This window comes from Urocitellus parryii, chromosome 4 (assembly GCF_045843805.1).
Source record: "Urocitellus parryii isolate mUroPar1 chromosome 4, mUroPar1.hap1, whole genome shotgun sequence".
Lineage (NCBI taxonomy): Eukaryota > Metazoa > Chordata > Mammalia > Rodentia > Sciuridae > Urocitellus > Urocitellus parryii.
In genome coordinates, this window is record NC_135534.1 from 88,782,282 (window position 1) to 88,808,386 (window position 26,105).

Sequence of the window (26,105 nt, forward strand, 5' to 3'; positions counted from 1 at the left end):
TGGCTGGTTCTGTACTTTATTCCAATGAAAATTAATTTAAAACATTGTGTCCCTTAAAAATAAACTGAGTTATCCCTCAGAAATGATCTGTGCTATACTCTGTAGTATGTCAGGCTTTGACTCAGTATAGTGAGTGTAGGGAGAAATAGACTGAATTTATACCATGCAATGTCTGGTGCATTTTTTGCAATATCTACCTAATGATAAAAATGGATTTTGATTAAGAACAGAATTTACTGTCCTAAATACAATCAGAGCCATGGATCTTTCATTAGTATAGTGTATCATTAACATAGCCCCTTAACCACCTGAGATTAAGATTTGCCAGAGATCTGCATCCATTGTACACAGGTGGCACCCTTTATTGTCCTTCTCTGCATTTGTTCTTGCTAAAAACACTACAGAGCCAAAGAGATATTTCACATAATTATGTACATTGAAAATATATATGAATAATGGCTTCAAAGTTATCTTTTTCTATTTAGAAGATTTCCTAATCTCTGTTTACTTACCTGTAAAACAGAGAAAACCAACTTCTGTGCTTCTGTGAAAGTTAAATGATATAGAAAATCCTGAAAATAGATGGTCAGTTAATTATAGCTATATTATTTTATTATCCAGCAATCATAGATAAATCAAGAGCCTGAAAGACTATACTTCCCAAATACAATTCTTTCACTATGCCTCGATTAGATAGATATTAAAGTAACTGCCAAGAGTCTCTCCTAAAGTCACAGTACTAAATCTACTATTTTTATTTTAGAATTCTGATCTCAGAATTCCCATCTTAGTATTGGACTACACAGTCTGTATGCACTAGATTTACATAACACTCTGGTGGATGTGAGCATTAATTTTAATGTGTATCTCCTATCTTGATGAAAAGATACACAGAAGAGCAGAGATTTTACTTTTTTCAACCTATTACTTGAAAGAATTCAAAGTCAACAAGAACTTCTATATCACAAAAATTCTAAAGCACCTACACACTTTCTCAGTTCTATTTTAATCACTGTTTTAGGTACTTGGTTGTAGAAGTGGGTGAAAGACAAATTTATTTTGATTTATTTGGCCAATAAATACTCAGAGAAGGCAGACATTCCAAAAATATTACCATAAGATCATTAGGAACAGCAATTTGTCTTTTTGAATATTTGAAAGGCTTTATTTTCTGCTATTACATTTAATAATTATATTAATGTGTATTTTGTGTTATTTATGAATTATATGTTATTTCACCAAAGCTATGTTAAATATTAGCAATTTCACATTTACCTCCTTGCATTAGCCAAACAGTAATTCAAAATGACAAAGTTATAAATTTAAAAGACAAAAAATGTGCTAAGGGGAAAAAAAAGTAGATTTTATACTTTTGTCAATTTAATTAGCAAAGAAAATATATTAAGTGGTTTCAGGTTTCTTCTTAGTGAACAAGATGCTACTTGGAATAACCATCATTGTGAATCTTATCATGGAGATAAATCTAATCCTATGGATTTGTTATGATTATATATTTATAAAAAGAAAGCTTGAAGGGTATTAAGAGTGCAGTCTTTGACAATGTTTATTATACTAGCATCACTGCACCAAAACAGCACTTCTGCATGAATTTGTCATGTACACTTATGATGATATTCACTTAACTCTAAATGTTTTTAAATCATGAATCTGTTTTCTTATTGTGACCCATATTTGGGGGCAAGAAATTCATAAATAGTTTTTCTAAATGAGAAATATATTTTCATATGTCCCTTCCTATTTCTCAAGTATAAAAATAAGCATAATTAATATAAAAGAATGTCATTTCTTTCTGAAATTAATCTATAAATATATATGTACATATACATATATATATTTCATATGCATATACTTCATATACATATATTTCATATATATAGAGAGAGAAAGAGAAAGAAAGAGGAAGAGAGAGTAAGTGTGTGTGTGTGTGTGTGTGTGTGTGTGTGTGGTGCTGGGGAATCTAACCCAGGGCCTTATGCATGAGAGGCAAGCACTCTACCAACTGAGCTATATCCCCAGCCCTATAAATACAATTTTAATAAATGAATATTGTGGTAGGTTTTTAGCTTTAGTTCCATGATTTTGCTAGCAAAATACAGTACTTAGATTATAACAAAAGGTAAAGATTTATCTATTGGTTTGCAATACTTTTTAAAACTTTATACCTAATAAAATTCTATGTATAGATGAAAACTAGTTGCAAATTAAATAGAAAGTTAATATGAAGGGTGGATGTTAATAGGTTCATGATCTCTCTTTTAGACAGATTTTTTTTTCTGTGTGTTTAATCTAAAGGTCTACTTTCCTCAAAGTGTTTTCAAATTTTCTAAGGTAATAAATCGTAATGGACCCAGACAAGCAGACTGCTATGTTCCAATTTATAAACATCAAATTTGAAAAGAGTGCTGGGAACAGGTTAACTTTTCTGGAAGGACTTGGAGAGTCCCAATAGATGGAAGGAGTAAGAAAGAGGATAGACTAAAGGAGAACTTACTAAAAAATACTATATTATTCTGAGATACAATCATATGTGGAATCATACTGAATCTAAAATAGTAGTTAACTATAACATTTTCTTGGTCTGATTTCCTAACTTCACAATATTCTCTCTATTATTTGCAACCCCAGTCTCCTGCTTATGCTCCCAATTCTGTGATATCCAAATTCTCCTCCTTTTCCTCTTCTAATTTAATGAGCTAAAGTATAAGATTCATTGCTTTAGTCACTCTCTGCCTGATATTTTTTTTTCTGTGTAAGTATTTATTTCCTTTTCTGTGAGAGAGACAGGATATTCTTTCATTTGCACCCTGAAGAAACACTGTATAATGTTTTGGAGTTAAAGAAGAGGAAAAAGAATTAGCATGATATTAAGACCCACATCTGTCAATTTTATCAAGAAGCTATAATAAGCATATGCATATATATGCACATACACACGTATGTGCATGCGCACACATACACACACACTACACGCACACACACACACACACACACACACACCAGAATAAGGAAGACAGGAGGTATTTAGTGACAGTTACAGCCTGAATAAATCTCAAATCTTCATTCTGCAAGTTTCATGGTTTTAAACAATGGACCTCTTCTCTCTCCATCTCAGCATCTATGAAATAGATTAAAAAATTCTTTTTTAATTGATTTTATTTTTTTTAAATACACGACAGCAGAATGGATTACAATTCTTATTACACATATAGAGCACACTGTTTCATATCTTTATATATAAAGTATGTTAATCCCCAAAGAAGCAACAGGCCACCTGTGGAAAATGGGAGCATCTAGTTGCCTATATGTGACACAGGCTAGACCCAGAGGTAACTGCTTTCACTGCTACTTGAAACTTTTTCAAATGGAAGGAAGAAGTAGTAAGTTTCTTCAAACTGGTAAAAACATAAAGGTTGTACAAGACCATAACTTCACAGAGACTAACAAGATTATTTTTACCTAAATTAGATTATTTACCTAAGATAATTAAAAGTAATGGTACATATTTTGAATTGTGACTCTTAAGTAAGTCCTAAGCAGAACTAATACCATGGGAAGGTTTTGAGATAATATATAATCATACATTCTGAGTCAAGAATCATTAAGCAGAGAGATCTAAAGCTTACACTTGAGTTACATTCAGTTAATTTCTTTTCCCTAAAGGCCAATTAGTCCGTGCATTTGGAGCTGTGACAGCAGTTCTGTGCCTCAAGGGAGCAATCCTACACACTCCCCTTTTAAAAAGGTCCCACATTCACATTCCTTGCCCCTGAAAGTTTCCCAACTTTTACAGAGCAAACTCTTGCCTTCAAATTTTTGGCATATTATGTAGATAGTAGTGATAATTCACATTAACAGTTGATTTTTTTTCTTGAGATACAGGATCATAAAAAAAAAAAACTTTAGTTCAATAGCTTTTTTATGATGGCTTTATATGTGCTTTCTTAGAGAAAAGTTATAAAACTTGGTTCTTTCAGTTTCTATCAAAGATATACAATGTTTCCTTCTTTTTGTGCAAGTCACAAAGGAGCTATAACTGTGTATATTTTCACATCAGATGTAAAATTCATATCTCACTTGTGACTTATGCAAGGAAAATAGGAAGCTCCATTAGACAGAACTACAATTTGTCTGTGAATAGTGATTTGCAGTTGGGGAGTACTTTCCTTTGAAATCATTAAATCTTTACAGCTAAGTATTCCTTCTGCCTTGACAGATTCTACACATTACTTCATCATATGTATAAAAATGATCTTTAAAAATACCTTTAATGACTTCGACAATGGCCAAAGTTCATCTGACACTTTTCTTACTTTGTAGAACTACATTTGTTACACTTTTTATCCTGTCACTTTGACAGTACATAACAAAAAGCTTGTGTCAGAATTTCAAAGTGGCTTCATTGAGTCTTCTACCATTATTAAAAGCTATTTTTGAGCCACATGAATAGTGACACCCCCACTATAACATTTGTTTTTAAAAGTCTTTAGAATTTTAAAATTTAATTGCTTATTTTACATGAAACTCAAATGTGTAGTTGAACAGGTACAATTTCCACAGAGCTAAAATAGGGGGAAAATAACCATGCTTTGCCTTTCTGTCAAAGCTGACATATCTACTCATTCTTCCAATGTTATTTAAATCAGTCTTTTTGAGCAACAGCTCCATTTTCAGATTTTTATGATGGAGAAATTTGTTTTGAATAATACCATAATATTAAGTAGATAAAATCTTACTGTGCTCTAAGATACATTTTTTAAAACTCCACTTTTAAAACTCTACAAAAAGATGAATAAATTATCCTTGTTACAAATAAGTCATTTAGAAGTGGCAAAAATTCTTTGATTTTTTTTCTGTAAGTTGTCATGGACATTGTAAACAAATATGTGATATCCAAAATGCCTATGAAACATTAGGAGTGCCAGGAAGCTCAGTGTCACTATTTCATTTATTAATAGGTTGTCTATGAAAACTTTTCCAAAAAGTTCTCAGCCACCCATCAATGCAACTAAATATTTTCATATTCCAAAGTTTCTAATAACTCAGAGACAAAAAATTAGCATATTAATACTATTCAAGAAAGAAAAGAAGAAAAATACATTAAAATTTTCATAATTTAAAGATGTCCTTGTTTTTAAAGTGAAAATATATGCTTCAATAAACTTGCCAGAGCTTTTCTACATACATTATATAACTTTAGCATACCAAACTATGTGAAGTATCACCAATCTCTTGTGCTAATATTATCCTGTGTATTCATATACATGCATTTCTCTAACAAAAACATGCTTTTGCTGCCTTGGTAAATTTTCCCTATCCTTCAAAACCCACCTTATATATCATCTCTTCTGGGCTACATTCTCTCACGTCCCAATCTTATATAAGTAGCTTTCTTGATTGTACTCCCTTAATATCCTTTTTTTTTCTATATTTGTATCACGTGGTACAGGGGTCTCATTGTTCTTGTTTTGTTTTTTTCTTTCTAATTAAACCATCATACATTTTATTAATTTTAATTTTAAATACATATCTGGCATATGGTAAGAACTCAGTGAAGTTTTACTGACATAGTTAAAAATTTGAGATCACTCCCCCTGTCATTTGATCAAACAAAATCTCTCACTCTCTGGAAATACTGTCATTGCTTGCTCACTGTCTCCTTTATTTTCATACCAGTAAAGAATAATTGTCCCTGCTTAAGCAGGAAGTGTTTTTCTTATGCTAACTGTAGTCTCATGTTCTGAATCTATTCCTCCCTACCCCCACAACCTTGCCTTCTATATTACAAATTGTATAACCTGTTTAGACTGGAATTCCCTTCTCTGGAGGATCAAATGAAATATTTGTATCAAAGAAATTTAGGTTTTAATATAGTTAAGAGTAAATAAAGTAGCTAAAAATGGCTCCAGAGGAAGCCAAAAATTCAAAGGATATACTACTAAGAATTAAGACATTAAGAATTTAGGAAAGTGGACAATAGTAATTTTAACTGTGGTTATAAAAATTTGAGGTTGTCTGTTCATAGGCAAATAATTAAGATCCAGCTAGAATTGCATGTAGTGAGTGCCAAAACACAAACTAAAGTAAAAATGATGAAACATTAAGGATTGGAAAAAATTAAACATGGAAAATAAGTACTTAGGTCAGTAATTTGATTTTTTGACTGTGGGGAAAATATAAGAATTCAGACTTAAAAATATCAAGAAGTGATTATTCTAATATGAAAGAACTTAAATTATTTGTGTGTAGTTTAAATAACTATCAGATTAAAGAAACTTAATGTAAACTGTTGGAAGTCATTTGCTCTCTAAGATCATATTGAAAACCACTGTCAAAGGGAAGATATGATTTTACCTAACTCCTTTTAGATACATACCCATTATTTTTACAATTCCTTATGCCTTCACCCAAAAAGCAGTGATTATAAGATGTGGTAAGATGAGTAGAAAATAAATTTTTATGTTAAAAAAAGATTATTATTTAACCCACGGGCGGGTCAGGTTCAGCAACCTGCCGAGTGAGAGATCAGCTACACAGGACCCACAAGTAGGACAGGGCCGGCGGCTTGCTGAAGGGCAGGCCCGTCCCCTCCCCCAGTGTCTGCAAGGTAGGTGGGACCCTCACCAGCGGCGGATGGCCCCAGCGGCCTGCTGAGGGGTGGAACTGGCCCCTCCCCCAGTGCCTGCAAGCTAGGCGAACCTGCAACCCACGGGCGGGTCAGGTCCAGCAACCTGCCGAGTGAGAGAACAGCTACCCGCGCCTGCAGGGAACGCGGTCAGGACCCACAAGTAGGACAGGGCCGGTGGCTTGCTGAAGGGCAGGCCCGTCCCCTCCCCCAGTGTCTGCAAGGTAGGCGGGGCTGTGACCAGTGGCAGATCGGACCGAGCGGCCTACTGAGGGGTGGAACCGGCCCCTCCCCCAGTGCCTGCAAGCTAAGCGAACCTTCGACCCATTGGGAAGTCAGACCCAGCAACCTGCGGAGTGACAGAGGTGCCCCTCGTGCCTGCTGGGTAGGCGGAACTTTGACCGACCAGCAGAGCAGAACTAGGGCCTGCCAGCGTAACAGACGGATCACACAAATTGGAGGAGGATCACAGCCACTACCTGCCCTGCAAGGTGATCTTTCAACCATACAAGAGCAATATAAATAAATAGAGGGAAAATTTCAAAAACACAACAGTTTCACCAAGCAGAAAGAAACGCCAGCAGTATGAAAAGACAAGGAAAGAAAGGACCACAGGCAATGCAGGTCAACTCAACTTTAGAAGAGGTAATAGGTGCAACAGATGGAATGTCAGATAGAGAGGTCAGGATATACATGCTTCAGATGATCTGGAGTCTCAAGGAAGACATGAGACAGCAAAATCAGATAATGAAAGACCACATTGACAAACAAATCCAGGAAGTAAAAGATCAATTTCACAGGGAGATAGAGGTAATAAAAAACAAACAAATAGAAATGCTAGAAATGCAGGAAACAATAAACCAACTTAAAAACTCAATTGAGAATACTACCAGCAGAGTAGATCACCTAGAAGAGAGAACATCAGACAATGAAGACAAAGTATTTCAACTGGAAAAGAACATAGACAGCTCAGCAAGTCTGCTAAGAAACCATGAGCAGAACATCCAAGAATTATGGGACAATATCAAAAGACCAAATTTAAGAGTCATTGGGATACAGGAAGGCACAGAGCTCCATACCAAAGGAATAAACAGTCTATTCAGTGAAATAATACGAGAAAACTTCCCAGACTTGAAGAAAGAGACAGAATCCCAAATCCTAGAAGCCTACAGGACGCCGAATGTGGAAAATCATAAGAGATCCACACCTAGACACATTATAATGAAGATGTCCAACATACAGAATAAGGAGAGAATTTTAAAAGCTGCAAGAGAAAGAAAGCAGATTACATTTAGGGGTAAACCAATCAGGATAACAGTTGATCTCTCAACACAGACTCTGAAAGCTAGAAGATCCTGGAATAACATATTTCAAACACTGAAAGAAAATGGGTTCCAACCAAGAATCGTGTATCCAGCGAAATTAAGCTTCAGGATAGAAGATGAAATTAAAACCTTCCATGATAAACAAAAGTTAAAAGAATTCGCAGCTAGAAAACCATCTCTTCAAAAAATCCTTGGCAAAACATTACAGGAAGAGGAAATGGAAAATAACATTGAAAACCAACAATGGGAGGTAGGACAGTAAAGGGGGGAAAGTAGTCAAAGAGGATAACAAATCAGGTTTAGTAACATCAATAAACAAATATGGATAGAAGAACAAACCATATCTCAATAATAACCCTAAATGTTAATGGCTTAAACTCACCAATTAAGAGACACAGGCTCGTAGAATGGATCACAAAACAAGACCCAACAATATGCTGCCTACAGGAGACGCATCTGATAGGAAAATATATTCATAGACTGAAGGTGAAAGGTTGGGAAAAATCATACCACTCATATGGACTTCGGAAACAAGCAGGAGTGTCCATACTCATATCCAATAAAATAGATTTCAAGCCAAAGTTAATCAAAAGGGATAAAGAAGGACACTTCATTCTGCTCAAGGGAACCATACACCAACAAGACATAACAATCATAAATATATATGCCCCAAATAATGGTGCAGCTGTGTTCATCAAGCAAACTCTTCTCAAGTTCAAGAGTCTAATAGACCACCATACAATAATCATGGGAGACTTCAACTCACCTCTCTCACCACTCGACAGATCTACCAAACAAAAGTTAAATAAGGAAACTATAGAACTCAACAACACAATCAACAACCTAGACTTAATTGATATATATAGACTATACCACCCAACATCAAGTAGTTACACTTTTTTCTCAGCAGCACATGGAACCTTCTCAAAAATAGACCATATATTATGTCACAGGGCAACTCTTAGACAATATAAAGGGGTAGAGATAATACCATGCATCTTATCTGATCATAATGGAATGAAACTGAAAATCAATGATAAAAGAAGGAAGGAAAAATCAAGCATCACTTGGAGAATGAACAATAGGTTGCTGAATGATCAATGGGTTTTAGAAGACATCAAGGAGGAAATTAAAAACTTCCTAGAGTCAAATGAAAACACAGACACAACATATCGGAATCTATGGGACACATTGAAAGCAGTTCTAAGAGGAAAATTCATTGCTTGGAGTTCATTCCTCAAAAAAAGAAAAAACCAACAAATAAATGATCTCATACTTCATCTCAAAATCCTAGAAAAAGAAGAGCAAAACAATAGCAAAAGAAGTAGAAGGCAAGAAATAATTAAAATTAGAGCTGAAATTAATGAAATTGAAACAAAAGAAACAATTGAAAAAATTGACAAAACTAAAAGCTGGTTCTTTGAAAAAATAAATAAAATTGACAGACCCTTAGCCATGCTAAAGAAGAGAAGAAGAGAGAGAACCCAAATTACTAGCATACGGGATGAACCTTGACGCAAAAATCCTCAATTAAATTCTGGGGAATCGGATTCAAATACATATCAAAAAAATTATACACCATGGTCAAGTAGGATTCATCCATGGGATGCAAGGCTGGTTCAATATACGGAAATCAATTAATGTTATTCACCACATCAATAGACTTAAAAATAAGAACCATATGATCATCTCGATAGATGCAGAAAAAGCATTCGACAAAGTACAGCATCCCTTTATGTTCAAAACTCTAGAAAAATTAGGGATAACTGGATCATACCTCAACATTGTAAAAGCAATCTATGATAAGCCACAGGCCAGCATCATTCTGAATGGAGAAAAATTGAAGGCATTCCCTCTAAGATCTGGTACAAGACAGGGATGCCCTCTCTCACCACTTCTGTTCAACATAGTCCTCGAAACACTGGCCAGAGCAATTAGACAGACGAAAGAAATTAAAGGCATAAAAATAGGAAAAGAAGAACATATCACTATTTGCAGATGATATGATTCTATACCTAGCAGACCCAAAAGGGTCTACAAAGAAGCTATTAGAGCTAATAAATGAATTCAGCAAAGTGGCAGGATATAAGATCAACACGCATAAATCAAAGGCATTCCTGTATATCAGCGACAAACCCTCTGAAACGGAAAAGAGGACAACTACTCCATTCACAATATCCCCCCAAAAAATAAAATACTTGGGAATCAACCTAACAAAAGAGGTGAAAGATTTATACAATGAAAATTACAGAACCTTAAAGAAAGATATAGAAGAAGACCTTAGAAGATGGAAAAATATACCCTGCTCATGGATAGGCAGAACTAACATCATCAAAATGGCGATATTACCAAAAGTTCTCTATAAGTTCAATGCAATGCCAATCAAAATCCCAACAGCATATCTTGTAGAAATAGATAAAAGAATCATGAAATTCATATGGAATAATAAAAGACCCAGAATAGCAAAAACAATACTAAGCAGGAAGTGTGAATCAGGCGGTATAGCGATACCAGACTTCAAACTATACTATAGAGCAATAGTAACAAAAACAGCATGGTACTGGTACCAAAACAGGCGGGTGGACCAATGGTACAGAATAGAGGACACAGTAACCAATCCACAAAACTACAACTATCTTATATTTGATAAAGGGGCTAAAAGCATGCAATGGAGGAAGGATAGCATCTTCAACAAATGGTGCTGGGAAAACTGGAAATCCATCTGCATCAAAATGAATCTGAATCCCTATCTCTCGCCATGCACAAAAGTTAACTCAAAATGGATCAAGGAGCTTGATATTAAATCAGAGACACGGCATCTGATAGAAGAAAAAGTTGGCTATGATCTACATACTGTGGGATCAGGCTCCAAATTCCTCAATAGGACACCCATAGCGCAAGAGTTAACAACTAGAATCAACAAATGGGACTTACTCAAACTAAAAAGTTTTTTCTCAGCAAAAGAAACAATAAGAGAGATAAACAGGGAGCCTACATCCTGGGAACAAATCTTTACTCCACACACTTCAGATAGAGCCCTAATAACCAGAATATATAAAGAACTCAAAAAATTAGACAATAAGATAACAAATAACCCAATCAATAAATGGGCAAAGGACCTGAACAGACACTTCTCAGAGGAGGACATACAATCAATCTATAAGTACATGAAAAAATGCTCACCATCTCTAGCAGTCAGAGAAATGCAAATCAAAACCACCCTAAGATACCATCTCACTCCAGTAAGATTGGCAGCCATTAGGAACTCAAACAACAATAAGTGCTGGAGAGGATGCGGGGAAAAGGGCACTCTTGTTCATTGCTGGTGGGACTGCAAATTGGTGCAGCCAATTTGGAAAGCAGTATGGAGATTTCTTGGAAAGCTGGGAATGGAACCACCATTTGACCCAGCTATTCCCCTTCTCAGTCTATTCCCCAAAGACCTAATAAGAGCATGCTACAGGGACACTGCTACATCGATGTTCATAGCAGCACAATTCATGATAGCAAGATTGTGGAATCAGCCTAGATGCCCTTCAATAGATGAATGGATAAAAAAAATGTGGCATTTATACACAATGGAGTATTACTCTGCATTAAAAAATGACAAAATCATAGAATTTGGAGGGAAATGGATGGCATTAGAGCAGATTATGCTAAGTGAAGCTAGTCAATCTTTAAAAAACAAATACCAAATGACTCCTTTGATATAAGGGGAGGAAACAAGGACAGGGTAGGGACGAAGAGCTTGAGACGAAGATTTACATTAACAGGGTTGAGAGGTGGGAGGGAAAGGAAGTGAGAAGGGAAATCGCATGGTAATGGAAGGTGATCCTCAGGGTTATGCAAAATGACATATAAGAGGAAAGGAGGGGTAAGACAAGATAATACAAATGGAAGAAATGATTTACAGTAGAAGGGGTAGAGAGAGAAAAGGGGAGGGGAGGGGAGGGGAGGGGGGATAGTAGAGAATAGGACAGACAGCAGAATACATCAGACACTAGAAAGGCAATATGTCAATCAATGGAAGGGTAACTGATGTGATACAGCAATCTGTATACGGGGTAAAATTGGGAGTTCATAACCCACTTGAATCAAACTGTGAAATATGATGTATTAAGAACTATGTAATGTTTTGAATGACCAACAATAAAAAAAATAAATAAAGAAGTGTTGCATGTACAGAAAAAAAAAAAGATTATTTACCCACCAAAATTTGTATTTGGAAAAGGATAATGATTATCACTTCTGAGAATATATGAAGAACAAAGAGAGCAAACACTGTCTATACAACTTTGTTTAAAAAATATTTTTAGTTGTAGATGGATACAATGCCTTTATTTCATTTGTTTATTTTTATGTGGTGCTGAGGATCAAACCCAGTGCTCACATGTGCTAAGCAAGTGCTCTGCTACTGAGCTACAAGCCCAGTCCGCTCTATACAACTTTTGATGTGATATTAGTTTAATGCTAGAGAATACTTATGAAGCCAGCAAGCAGCAAAGCAGTACTGATGATAAGAAGAGTATTGAAGTCCCCTGAGTGGTCTTCTTCAATCGTATCATCCTGTCTTACCCTAAGAGGGAACTAGAAACCTGGAATATGTGCTCATCATCTTTGTGATTTCTTACAGGGAAATTATTTTAGGACACATGGATATATCTAAAAATATGTTCTTTATTTTTGCTTGATTTTTGAACATAGATGAAATTCTATTTTACCACATGTGGGCATTTGCGACTTGCTTATGTTTCTCAACCTTTATGTCTAAGACTTCTCCACAGTGTTGAAGATAGTTATAATTCATTTATTTTTATCTAATAAATAATAATTTAGTGTGTAAATACATAAATAAATAAATACACACATATCAGGACTGTGATCCTTCACAGAGTGAAAACAAACAAGATGAAAGGGATCATCATCCCATTTTTCTGTCAGGTATTACCAGAAACAACAACAACAACAAATAAGTCTCACTGAGCTGAAAACACAGAGAAGGGAGATCAGAGAAGCTGAGGTGACTGATAGGTCAGATAAAAGAAACAGGGGAGCTACACAGAGAATACCTTTCATAAATCTGCATTCAGATCTCATTAAAATATGAACAAATAGTAAGCTATGCATGCAAAGGGTGAAAAACTGAGGGAGAAGGAAAACACACAAGGGAGCTGAGAAAAGATACCAGATATTGCCCAAGGTCAGGAGTAATTGAAACTTCAACCAACCCACATCAATAAAACCATTATTTTATTCATGAGGCATTCAGTAGAGACCCCCCAAAAGGATCAGGCAATAGGAGTAGGGTTTATGTAGCCCTCCCAAAAAGTCTATTTTGAACCCAACCTAATAAGGATTACCAAAAAAAAAAAAAAAAACATAGGAAAGGGTAAGCTGGACTACAAGTAAAGTAGTTCTACAGCCAGAAAGGGAAAAAAAAAAAAAAAAACAAAGAAAAAGAAAATCACCAGTAGTTATGGGAACTGACAATGTATAGCCTCTGCAAAATTGCTAGAAGTGTGAGGAAACAAACAAAAACAAACCATAGACTATCATCAGAAGAAAAATCATTATAAACAGTGCTAGAAATCTCAGAAAAGATGGAATAAAGAAAACACCTTTTAAAACAGATCTTAATATGCCCAATCATTGCAATGGTTAATTTTAGGTGTCACTTTGACTGGGATACACCGATAGCTAAGAAACACTATTCATGTATATATCTGTGAGAGTGTTGCCAGAAGAGATTGTCGTTTGAATCACCAGGTAGAATAGGAAGATATTTCCTTACAGTTGTGGACAGTCTAATCTACTGAGGACCTGCATAAAATAAAAATACTGAGGGAAAGTAAATTCATACTGCATTATAGAACTGAGACTTCCATAATCTAACCTCCACAACACTTGAATCACACATTGCTGAGCTTCGATTTGAGGACTCACCATCAGCCCCCAGTTTCTCTGGCATTTAGCCTCAGATTGAACCATTGGTTCCCTGGTTCTTGGGCCCTTTGGACTCATACTGAGTTTATACCACTGTTTTCTCTAGTTTTGCAACATAACAGGGAGAAAATTAATGGACTTCTCAGCTTCCTGAATCACATGAGCTAATTCCCATAAATTTCATTAATATGTGAATATAGATATCTTACTTATTGGTTCTCTTTCCCTACAGAGATCTAACTAATAAAGTCGCTAAGAGAAAATCATCAACAACAATTGATACAACTATAAACTATCTTAAATGAAACTTTTCTTATTTATATATAACAGCAGAATACATTACAATTCTTATTACATATATAGAGCACAATTTTTCATTTAACATAAAGTCTCAGATGAAAATTTACTAGATTATATTAACAGCAAATTAGATGATGCAAAAAAACACAATGAATTTGAACATAAAGCAATAGAATCTCTGTAAAGTACAGTGTATTTAGTATACTGTAGAGAAAGAAAATGAATTGGGCCTAAGAAATTCCTGGAACAATAATTTACACAACATATATGAAATTTGAGTTTCAGAAACAAGAGTTAGGCAAGAAATATTTGAAAATTATGAACAAATGTTATCCAAGTTATTGTAAATCTTGGCCTCACAGGTCCCCATTATCAATGAAACACAGCAGGGTAATAAACAAACAAACAAAAAAAAAACAGGAAAAATGTATAAAGTCACACCATAACATAATTCCTGAAAAAAAGAGCAGAAAATAAAATGCTCAAAAATAGTCTACCTGAAGTTATTTATCTAGTAAAAATATTCTTCAAAAATCAAAGCAAAATAGACATTTTCATGCAGGAAAAAAGCTAGTAATACTTTGTTGCAATAGATAACAATAAAAGTAATGTTAAAGAAAGCTTTTAAGGTTGAAAGCAAAGCAATACTTTTTGGAAATTCCAGTCTCCACAAAGTAATTAAGAAAAATAATTTTTAAAATATGTGTATAAATATAAAATATTTTCCATTTTAATCTCTTAAATTTATAATTTTCATTTTTCTTTAAAAATAACAATGGGTGATTTGTAAAGTACATAAAAATAATGTATATTATCTAGATAAGGCAAAGGGGGGGGAGGGGAGAGGAGGGGAGGGGAGGGAGGAAAGACAGTGGAATGAGATGGACATTACTCCCTAAGTACATATATGAAGACATGAATGGTGTTACTCTACTTTAAATACAACCAGAGATATGAAAAAAATGTGCTCTATATAATATGAATTGTAATGCATTCTGCTGTCATATATAACAAATTAATTTTTTTAAAAAGGGTTTTTAGTCCAATATGAATTTTAACTCAATAGTAAACTTAAATTTAGTGCGAATAATACCATATAGATGAAATAAAATGTTTTTGAAAATAAAAAAATGAATTGTACAATACATAAGAAGGAAAATATGCAGGTGTGATAATGTCAAATACACTTTGCAAGCCTTTAAGTATCATGCACACACAAAGATATCAAAGTTGTAATTAACAAGTAAGGCAAGGAAAATAGGTCAAAAGAGAAATAAAGAACAAATGGAATGAAGAGAAAATGCATATTGTAATACTGGAATTAAACATAAGTGTAAGTATATTAAATGTAAATGTACTGACCACAACAGACAGCATCAAAGTGGATTAATAAGCATAGTCTTATAGTATATTTCCTGCAAGAAGCCCACTTTAAATGAGTATCTGTATGTGTGTGTGTGTGTGTGTGTGTGTGTGTTTATAGTTGTTAAGATGAAAGAGACAAAGTAGAGAGATATCATATGAAGTAGTAATTATAACAACATTGAAGAGATTTTCTTAGTATCAGACTATTATCTTTAAGTACAAAAAATGTTTCCTAAGATAAAAATGAAAATTTTAGAAACACAAGAAAGTCAATTTCTCAAAAAGACATTATAAATCCTAAATATATAAACCTAATACCAGAGCTTTAAAATACATGAAGCAAAAGCTCATAGGACTTAATGGAGAAACTGACAATCTCTTATCTATAGTAGGAGATTTTAGCACACTTCTCCAGTAATTGTTTAATTGCAAGAACTATAGAACAGAAACATCAGTATAGTAACTCCTCTCCAGTAATTCATCATTTACAAGAAGAAAGTGAGTAAAGCTCAAATGACTTGAACACAACTATTAACTAGTTTGACTTAGCTGATATTGGATGGAAGTATTCTGCAACACACAACCACACAATATATTATCAGCATATGAAATATGTACTAATATGAACCGTACATATTTCTGGGCTACAGAAAAGTCTCATTTCAACAAAAAAATAGAAAATTAAGAAAATATATTATTTAATTACAATAAAATTATATATTATTAACAGATAAACACTGGAAAAAATCACCAAATATTTGGAAATTCAAAATGCATGTCTGAATAATAACCAAATTCTCAAGGAGAAATTAGAAAATATTTTGAAATAAGTGATACTGTGTTATACAATGTGTGATACAATTAAAGAATTACTTAGAGGTAAATGGTTACCTTAAAAAAAAAGAATATTTGAAAATCAGTAACCTACAATTCTAGCTTAAACAAATAGAATAAAAATAAATATAAACTCAAAGTTATTTGAACAGGAAAAAAGCAGAAATCAGTGAAATTGTATATGAAAAAACAATAGGAAAAAATGGAACTCAATGCTAGTTTTTAGAAAATATCAATAAAACTGGTAAATATCAAAAAGTAGAGCTTAAACTCAAATTACAAGTATCAAATAGGAAAGAAAAAATATCACTATGTGCATATTGTAAAGCACTAAAATAACAAGAAGGGGATACTCTAAACAATATTTAATTTCATAAAGAGGCCAAATAAATCCTTTAAAAGATATAAATCCTAAAACTAGCACAAAAATAGGAAATAGGAATTGTTCTATTCTTATTAATTAAATTGAATTTTTAATTAAAAGCCTTCACACTACAAAAACTTCAAATCCCAGTTATCTCCCCTTTTTAATTCTATCAAACACATAAGAAATTATACAACATGACCATCTGGGGTTTATCTCAGGAATACAAAATTGTTTTCAATTATTAAAATTTAATGTAATTTGCCACATGAATAGATAAAAGAAGGAACTCTCACCTTCATTTTATTAAATACAGAAGAAGTAGATGAAAAATCCAATACATTTGAAGAAACACTAAGCAATGTGGGATTAGAAAGAAACTTTCTCATCCAGGATAAAGGAACCTACAAAAAAAAAATATTCACTGTAATATTTAATTGTCAAGGACTGAAATGTTTCACCTTTATTTTTCTGTTCTTATCACTTATGTTCCACACTTAATGAGAGTCATAGATAGTACAATAAAGCATAAAAGAAGTAAAATCCTTTGACATAGAAAGTTTGAAATTAAACTGTTTTGGCTTGTAAACAGCATCATATGCATAAATAGACTATTTTAATAAATAAGCACAAAAAGACACACAATTAATATTTAGGAATAAACTAAACAAAATATGCACAAGACCTGCACACTGAGAAATGTTATAACATTTCTGGGAGAAATTAAGAGAATATTTAAATAAATGATGAGATAAACCATGTTCATGGATATCAAGATTCAATAGTCTTCAAAAGTCACTTCTCAAATCTATGAATTCAACATAAGGCAGTAAGAATCCCAGAAGGCTTTCATTTTTCTAGAAATTAGCAAGCCACTTCTGAAATTTACATGAAAATTTAAAGAGCATAGAATACAAATTGACTTGGTAGAACATGAATATTAAAAAAAAAAACAGGTTTATAGATAATGGAAAAGGTGACAGACAGTCTGGGAATAGGCCCACACATAAAAGGTTAATTAATTTATCACAAAAAGTGCTAAGTAATTCAATGGAAAAAGGGTATTTTTTTCCACACATACTACTAGTATGTGGATAGCCATGGTGCAAAATTTGATCCATTGATCCTTTTACCCTCTCTCACTCTAAAGACAAAAAATGAATTGTACCATAGACCTTAATGTAAAACTTTAAAACTTCTAGAACAAATGTGAAAATTTTACTTTTGACTTTCTAAAGCCAAACAATATTTTCCTAAGAAAAACAAAAAAATGCTGGAAACAAGAGTTGAAGCCTTCACCAAAATTAAAACTTGCATATTTCAAAAGCTACTGGTTTTAAAAAAAAGAATAATCTTCGACTGGAGAAAATATTTATGACATGTTTGAGAAAAGATTTGTATCCAGTATTACAAATAGCTCTTACATTTCAATATTGGAAAGAAAACAATGCAGCATAAAAATAAAGCAGATATTTGAATATTTGGCCCATAAAAACTGAAAAAATATTCATATTTGTTAGTAATCAGAGAAGGCAATGAAATCACACTTTAGTATCATTGCATATTCACAAAACTGGCTAAAATTAAAAAGAGTTAAAATACCAACTTTTTTCAATGATATATAACAATTAGAAATTTCACATAGCTGGTGGAAGCATGAAAATATGCATCTTCTGTATAAAATAGTCTTGCAGTTTCTTTTATGGTGAAAACTTTACCACATGATCCAGAATTTCTCATACTAGTTATTTATCCAAAAGTCATACAAATATATGTCCACAAAAACTTGTACAGGGATATACAATATGGTTTTACTTATAATAGCCTAAAAGTGAAAAGAAACCAAATGTCCAAAATTTTATCCAGAAAATACTAAATAAGCTAATTGTGGCCTTTATAGATATTGAAATACTACTCAACAATTAAGAAGAATTGCTATTGACATATAAAACAACATGAATGAATCTTTTAAATTCTATGCTGAGAGACAGAAACCAGACTTTCAAAAGCATACACTGTATTATTGTTTACATAAAAGTCCAAAACAAGCAAAAGTACTCCTAAATTATTGTCAGGCGTGTAGATGACTGGGAAGGGGACTGACACAAACAATTGAAGGGTAAAGGAGTATTCTATGTCCCAGGTATATTAATTGTTCTCATAGCAAAGGCAAGGGTCCAGAGAGAAAGCAGAAGCACACAAGTCTTACAGCTGCACTCTAGTGGTTAAAAACATGTATCAGGCAAGTCAGATTCAGAGTTGGTAAGTAGATTCTATCTTTTAATGTAAGATCTGCAATTACATGGCAAAGGATGTGAATACTGACTGATGGAGAACTGAATCCACTTTTGCGATTCATCTACTGTATAAGCTAAGGACCCACTTTTTGTGTTCTCATTGATTCTCCTAAGAATCCAATAAGTATTCTAAGACTTTTATGAATGTAGCATTGCTTTAATATTCTGTTGTTTAACCCCTTCCCTAGACTTAGTAAGCATTTTAGATCAGCATTCCAAGTTATCAAAGATGGGAATTTTGCCAGATATTTTCCATTTCATAACATGTGACTTCATCTCCTTGTTCTCCAATATCAGAACCTGGCCACCTTCTGTTCTAATTCCAAATACTTAATGTCTTGTTAGGGTAGGTTTCAGTCTTCACATACCAGATTAGTAAGACAATGCTAGCCAGTATAACAAACTGTCAAGTCTCAGGATCTTAGCAAGGTAAATATTTACATGTCAGTCTTATTGATGGACATAGGTGATGTTTGTCACTTTTCCCATCACAGTCATTTAGAAGCTTAGTCCTGACATTCTCAACCTGTGACTTCCAAAGTTGCCCTGGACATTGATATTCACCTCCCCAAAAGAAAAAATGGTTGAAATATATAGAATAAAAACCATTACATTATATTTCATTGCCAGAAACAACCATCATATCCATGCTGATTTAAATAGAAAAATAGCAAATGAGTGTGCAGGAAAGAAAAATAAATGGATTTTAGGAAGAGCTGAGCTTTTCCAGTCTTTGCTATGTACTTCATCTGTTTGAAAATGTTCACTATCCTTTCATAAATATGAACTTTATCAATAACCTAACCATTCTCCACCACAAGAAAAAATAAATTTAGGACACATTAACCCTAATTAATTCTTCATTTACATCACATACCCCTTTTGGTCAACATTTTTGTTTTGTTTTTTTTATACATCTACTTTATTAGTCTTGTCATTATTATAATGTTATCCCATTTATACTTATGTTTTCAGCTCCCTTTTTGAAGTAATTTTTCTTCTTTCTAAGGTATATATCCTCCAGTGATAGTGCCTTAGTAATAAACTTGTTCAGTTTTTGTATACATGATATATTTATTTACTTTTCATTCCTAACAGAAAATTTACAAGATACAAAATTCTAGGTTTATAATCTTCCCCAACCACATTGAATATGTAATCACTCCAAAGTATTCTTGTGATTACAATTTTGCTGTTGGAAAGTTAGTGAACATTGTAATTATTATTATTTTGTAGATAGTTTGTCTTTCCTCTGTGGTTACTGGTATGTGATTGGTGCTTTGTGTTCTTAGCCATGCCTTGTATATATTATGTTACTTGTATTTAAGGATTCATGTGCATGATTTTGGGAAATTTTTATGCCATTTCTCTAAGGATATTACTTAGTTTCCTTTTCCTCTAATCACTCTGTCTTTCATTAGTATGGTTTCTCTCTACCTCCCTATAGCTCCCTGCCTCAATAATGCTTTCTATCCCTCCCTCACCCCACCCTCTACCTCTATCTCTCATATTTGACTGGACTTAAGCTGTGCCTTCTGGTTTTATGTTACATGTCTATTAATTGAAGTCCATTCTGTTTGTATTTTCTCTCTCTGTGTCTCATGGTGTCTCATTGAAAGGTTCAAACCTCTCAATGATTTCAGTTCTATTCTCTACAAATATGTGCAGTTCCATGTTTAACTTACATACATTGAATCTTATATTTATAGATTTATTTATTACATTGTTATATATTATTTCTATTTCAGTTTTAATCTGCATAATTACTTTTACAGTCATATCTTCCTAATAAGTTTCTAATTCATAATCATTTTAATTCCAAGGTTCATTTCCATTAAAGGTTTTTTTCAGTATGAAATTATGTTTGATTCTGCATTCAATTCCAATTTGACTAAATAAGAATAGTTGAATTCATTAGAGCAATAAAAATTAAAAAGTCAAATTCCAACAATTACAATGCAAAGATCTGCAAATGTAGTCTTTGGGCCAAAAATAAATATAGTCATTTTCTATGTAGGGGAATCAGATCAAAACAAAGTGACCCACTACAAAAAAGAAAGGTAAAAATAGGAGGATAAGTAGGAAAGGTGCATGAGGTTAATGGAATATTTTTTAAAATATAATTTAAATAACATATCATTCAATTAGAGAATAATTTTATTTTTATTAAAATAATTAAAACTTCAATGTGAACATTCATGAACATTTATTTCCAGAGGAAAAAAATAAAATAAAAAATAAATCTTAGTGAACTATAAGACAATATAGTAGTAATAGAAATAGTGGGAAATTAACAACTCTCTCATTCTGACAGATCAATTAGGACAAAATTGAAAAATAGAGCAGTGGTTTTGTGTGGTATGGATGGATAAGCAAGCAGGTTCTAGAACCTTCATTCCTGCTTCAAGCATATCAACTTTGCATCTACTGATAAGGGAGGTTTGTTTTGTTGTTGTTGTTGTTTTGTTTGTTTTTTGTTTTGTTTTGTTTTTTCAAATAGTCCGGAGAAGATTCAATTTGCTAGAAAGTTAAATTGCTTTAAAATTATGAAAAAACACTAAAATAATGTTTGGAGGACACAATTAAAAATTACTTAAAAGCTAATTTTTAAACTTTTATCTTAAATAAGGGATTCGTTTTATTGCCAATGAATAGAGAATGTATTCAAAAACTGATCTTGTATTGGGGTAAAAAGATAGATTTATCAAGCTCCAAAAATAATAAACTCTGCATCACTCTCTATATCAAAATAAATATCTGGCTACATCTGATATCAGAGTAAAAGTCAGTTATATATTTTTACTATTGATCATGAATAGTAATTATGTTGATCATCCAGCAGAAAAATTAATAATATAATATAAATGTACTGATAAAGAAAGATAAATTGGTAAATTAAAAAAAAACTTATAAAACAGAAAAAGTAATAAAAACTCAAAATGTTTATTGTAAAATAGACAACCTGACACAACTGATCTTTAAAAGATTAGTATAGCTAACATTTATTGGGAACTCGATATTTTGCATGACTTTTTAACTAATTTACAAGAGCTTACCATACTCTTTTAAAGAATTTTATGAGAATCATTCAATTATTTCATAAGTATATTAAATACTATTAACAATATACCGAACACTCTATTGTGGTTAGAAAATAGAGGCCATACTACTGAAAAAAGAAATTAATTTTACTACCATAGAGATATTTGCTTTCTGGAATAATAAATAAATATTCCCATTTACAGATGGGGAACCAAATTCTGGGAACTTAGGCACATTATCAAATTACATAGCATATTTGTATCCAAATTGGTTTTGGACACGGGTTTCCCTGAAGGCACATCCTCCTAACAAATATATAATGGTCTCTCTGTATAAGAAAACCAGAGAACACATAGTAATACCATTAAAATTATGAAGCAGTTTGAAAACATCTGATCATTGCAAATATTTTTGTCTCCTTGTTCTATACCAACCAGTTCAAATTACCTGATGTATATAAGTATTCTCTGACATAAATATTAATATTCCCACCATATTTTATAATTGAGGATAGTGAAAAAATGCAATGTTAAATCCCTTTTTGTTACAAAGCTACCTTTATACCCTGAAAATGTGGTTGTGGAGCCTACACTTTACTACTGCTACTTAGTACTCATTGATAAGGGAATAGTTTTAAAAAACTTTAAAAATTTATATAACTTACTGCTACAATATTTAATTTGTTGAAATAGTTGATTTTCTAGTGAAACAAATTACAAAATTTGATGCAAGCAGAATTTTAAACAGCATAATCAAAGCGAACATGGTAAAGAACTAATCCCACTGATAAAAGCAGACTAGGTAACTTTTTGTGAGAATCTTATTGGTATTCCAAGAAAAAAAAAATAGCCTCCCTACTCTTTAAATTGGTACAGAATATAAGAGACATGAATATTTTGACACGTTTACCAAGCCATCTATCGCTATGATACCACATCTCTCAAAGCTAACTATACACAAACCAACCACATACTTACAAATAAGCACACACACAGCAAACCTAATAAGGTACAGACAATTTATACTTTACAAGTAGATGTAAAATTCTAAAAATCACATACCAGTTCTTACATATGTTAAGAGAATGATATGCCATACTTATACACCAGTTATTCTGGAAGTGGAACTCAGCTTTTCTTGATATTACCACAATATATACTTAAACAAAGAAGCAAATATTGCCAACTTAAACCTATAAATTTCAATTTTATGTCTTATTCCTAAGAAAATAAATAATAAAAGTATTAAATGATAACCAAGGGCTTTTATTATAATTGTGTTAATAATAATTAGCATTACTATTGACTCGTACAAGAAAAAAATATTTTTTCCTAAAATAATATTTTTGAGAAACATCTTATAATCTATGGCAGAGTGTTACAGGGAATGAAAGTAAGATGCTTTGTTATTTAAAAAAAAAAAGTTCTCAGCTGGCTACACAAATAAGAAAGTGGTTGAAGATGAGGCATTTAGGACAAGTCTCAAAGGATTGGTAGGAGTTTAACAGATATGATGGGAAACACAGAGAGATGTGTTTCTGGGTCAAGAGATGTGGAAGGAGATAGTGAGAAATCAAACTAGAAAATTCTGAAGCATAAAGTATATTAAATATAGATAGTGATAAATAAATCAGTGGAACAGAACTGAGATGCCCAAAACAGACTCAACCATGTGAGACATATGACAGATTAAAGTATGTGGAATTGTATGACAAAAGCACCATTTCACATATTGTAGCAAAGGCATTTTACTTATTTAATGACACAGAAATAATTACATTCCCTATCTCACACCAAAACATTTAATATAATCCAGTTATATTAAAAATAAAAACATTTAAATATATTTTTAAGTGCTACCAAAAATTCTGCACAAAAATTGACATAAATGGGCTTAGAGATCATCTTCTACCTAAGAAAATGTTCAGAAGTCATAAAGAAAACTACTGACATGTGTGTTTCTCCCCCCCAAAAAAAAAGTTTAAAAAATTATATCACAGATACTATATCAGCATACAAAGAAGAAGAATATTTCTAAGAAACAAAGTCTTGAAAGGTTGTATTGCACAGAATTCTAAGAAATGAAATAATGCAAACAGGCAAATTAAAATAGAAAAAAAAATAGGGAAAATAATATAAATGACCAGTGAAATTATGAAAATATGTTCAACATTCTTAGAGATCAGGGAAATATTAATTAAATAAGCAGAAAAATAGCACATTTTACCCATCAATACTGACAAAAATTAAATTGATTCTGTACAATGTTGGCAAAGATGCAGAGAAAGAGAATCATATATTACCAACAAGTATAGAAACTGCTACTATATTATTGAAAAACAATCTTGCAGTACTTATTAAAATAAAAAATGAGCATGCCCTTTGATCCATCCATTCCTCTTTTTTGAAAGTCTGTCACAGAAAATAAAAGCAATAGTACATGATGTATGTGTGAGATTATTTATAGCAGCATTGTTTTGTAGTTGTAAAAAAAAAAGAATGAAACAAAACTTACTATACTGAATGTCCATCAGGGACAGTTAATTAAATTCTGCTACATCTAAACACTAGAATAATATGTGACTTTTTAAATCAAAATTAGTCAGCTCTATATTTTGGGATGAGGTCTTTTAATAACAAAAACAACAACAAAATAACCAAGTAGACAACATTTATATTTTTTGGAAAGACAAAACAAAAATAACATCATATGTGTGGCTATAGATGTCCTGGACATGAGATGTGAAATTATATATGAACTGTTATTTGTTGCAGACAGTAGAAATTTGCCAGAGGATGGGGACAAAAAACATTCTTTATTTAATTCATGATCCTTTTGTTTGACTCATTGCAATAACTGTATATTAATAATTTTGTCATATTAATTGTTATTTTAAAATATAAAGTAAGGTATAATGTTGTAAAGTAAGTAAATATTGTCTCTGAATTGCTTTACTGAAATATCAAAGCGAAGGAAAATATCCTCTTGTAATGTAACTACTTATCAGACAATCCACGTGGAAAGTGAAGTATATCAATGAGCACATGGTCCTTAATTGTGATTACATTTTATTACACTCAGCCTATTAAGTGCTTAAATTACCAGATAACAGAATCTATGTGCCTAATAGTGGAAAGTGTGTTAACTGTGTTTTTGCTCCCTATTATAGCCCTGTTCCAACAATCACATGGATGAAGGTTAATGGTTATATTCCTATTAAGTCACGTCTGCGGAAATCTCAGGCAGTGCTGGAAATACCGAATGTGCAACTGGATGATGCAGGCATATATGAGTGCAGAGCTGAAAACTCTCGTGGAAAAAATTCTTTTCGTGGACAATTACAAATATACAGTAAGTGCTTTCAGCTAAGCGTGCTCTAGTCCCAAGTGTCAAACTGAAAATGCGAATTTAATTAAACACTGTTGGTTAGATACATAAAAAACAAGTAATAATTTATAACTGTACTTATTTTGCATAATAAAGCATCACGTAAAATTATCTCACATACAGAAATATTTTAAATTAAAAATAAATGAGGGATTACCAGTCTCTTTGTACAGCATACACAGTTTACACCCGTAAAAAATAACATATTTTCTTGGTACCAACACTATCCTCTGATAAATTAAAAATCTTTAACACATTATACTGTACTTTTTGACTCATTCTAACCCTGGGCCTGAATCAGGGGTCACTATATATTGCCCATTAGCCAAATTCTTCCCAGTTGCTGTATTTAGTAATTACAGTTTTATTGGAACACAGTCAAATCCATTTGCTTATATATTCTATGTCCACTTTTTACCTGGCTACTGCAGAATTCAGTAGAGACAGAGACCAGCTGAGTTAAATGACTGGCATTCGGGCCCTTTGCATAAAGTTGGTTGACCTCTGGCCTGAATTAATACATTGTATTATAAATAGCTTCATGGCCTATTTATATTGTCCAAAGATGCTGAAGAGCCCATCAGGTAATATGTGAGAAGTAGGAC

The 26,105-nt window shown here is 32.6% G+C and overlaps 1 protein-coding gene across 1 annotated transcript in view; it reads left to right on the forward strand.

The window, feature by feature from the left end:
* Cntn5 (contactin 5) overlaps nucleotides 1-26,105 on the forward strand; it is a 663,533-nt gene that overhangs the window by 360,515 nt on the left and 276,913 nt on the right. Inside the window, exon 8 of the mRNA XM_077797318.1 lies at nucleotides 25,283-25,464. Coding sequence (XP_077653444.1) covers nucleotides 25,283-25,464 — 182 coding nt within the window. The remainder of the gene's footprint in view (nucleotides 1-25,282; nucleotides 25,465-26,105) is intronic.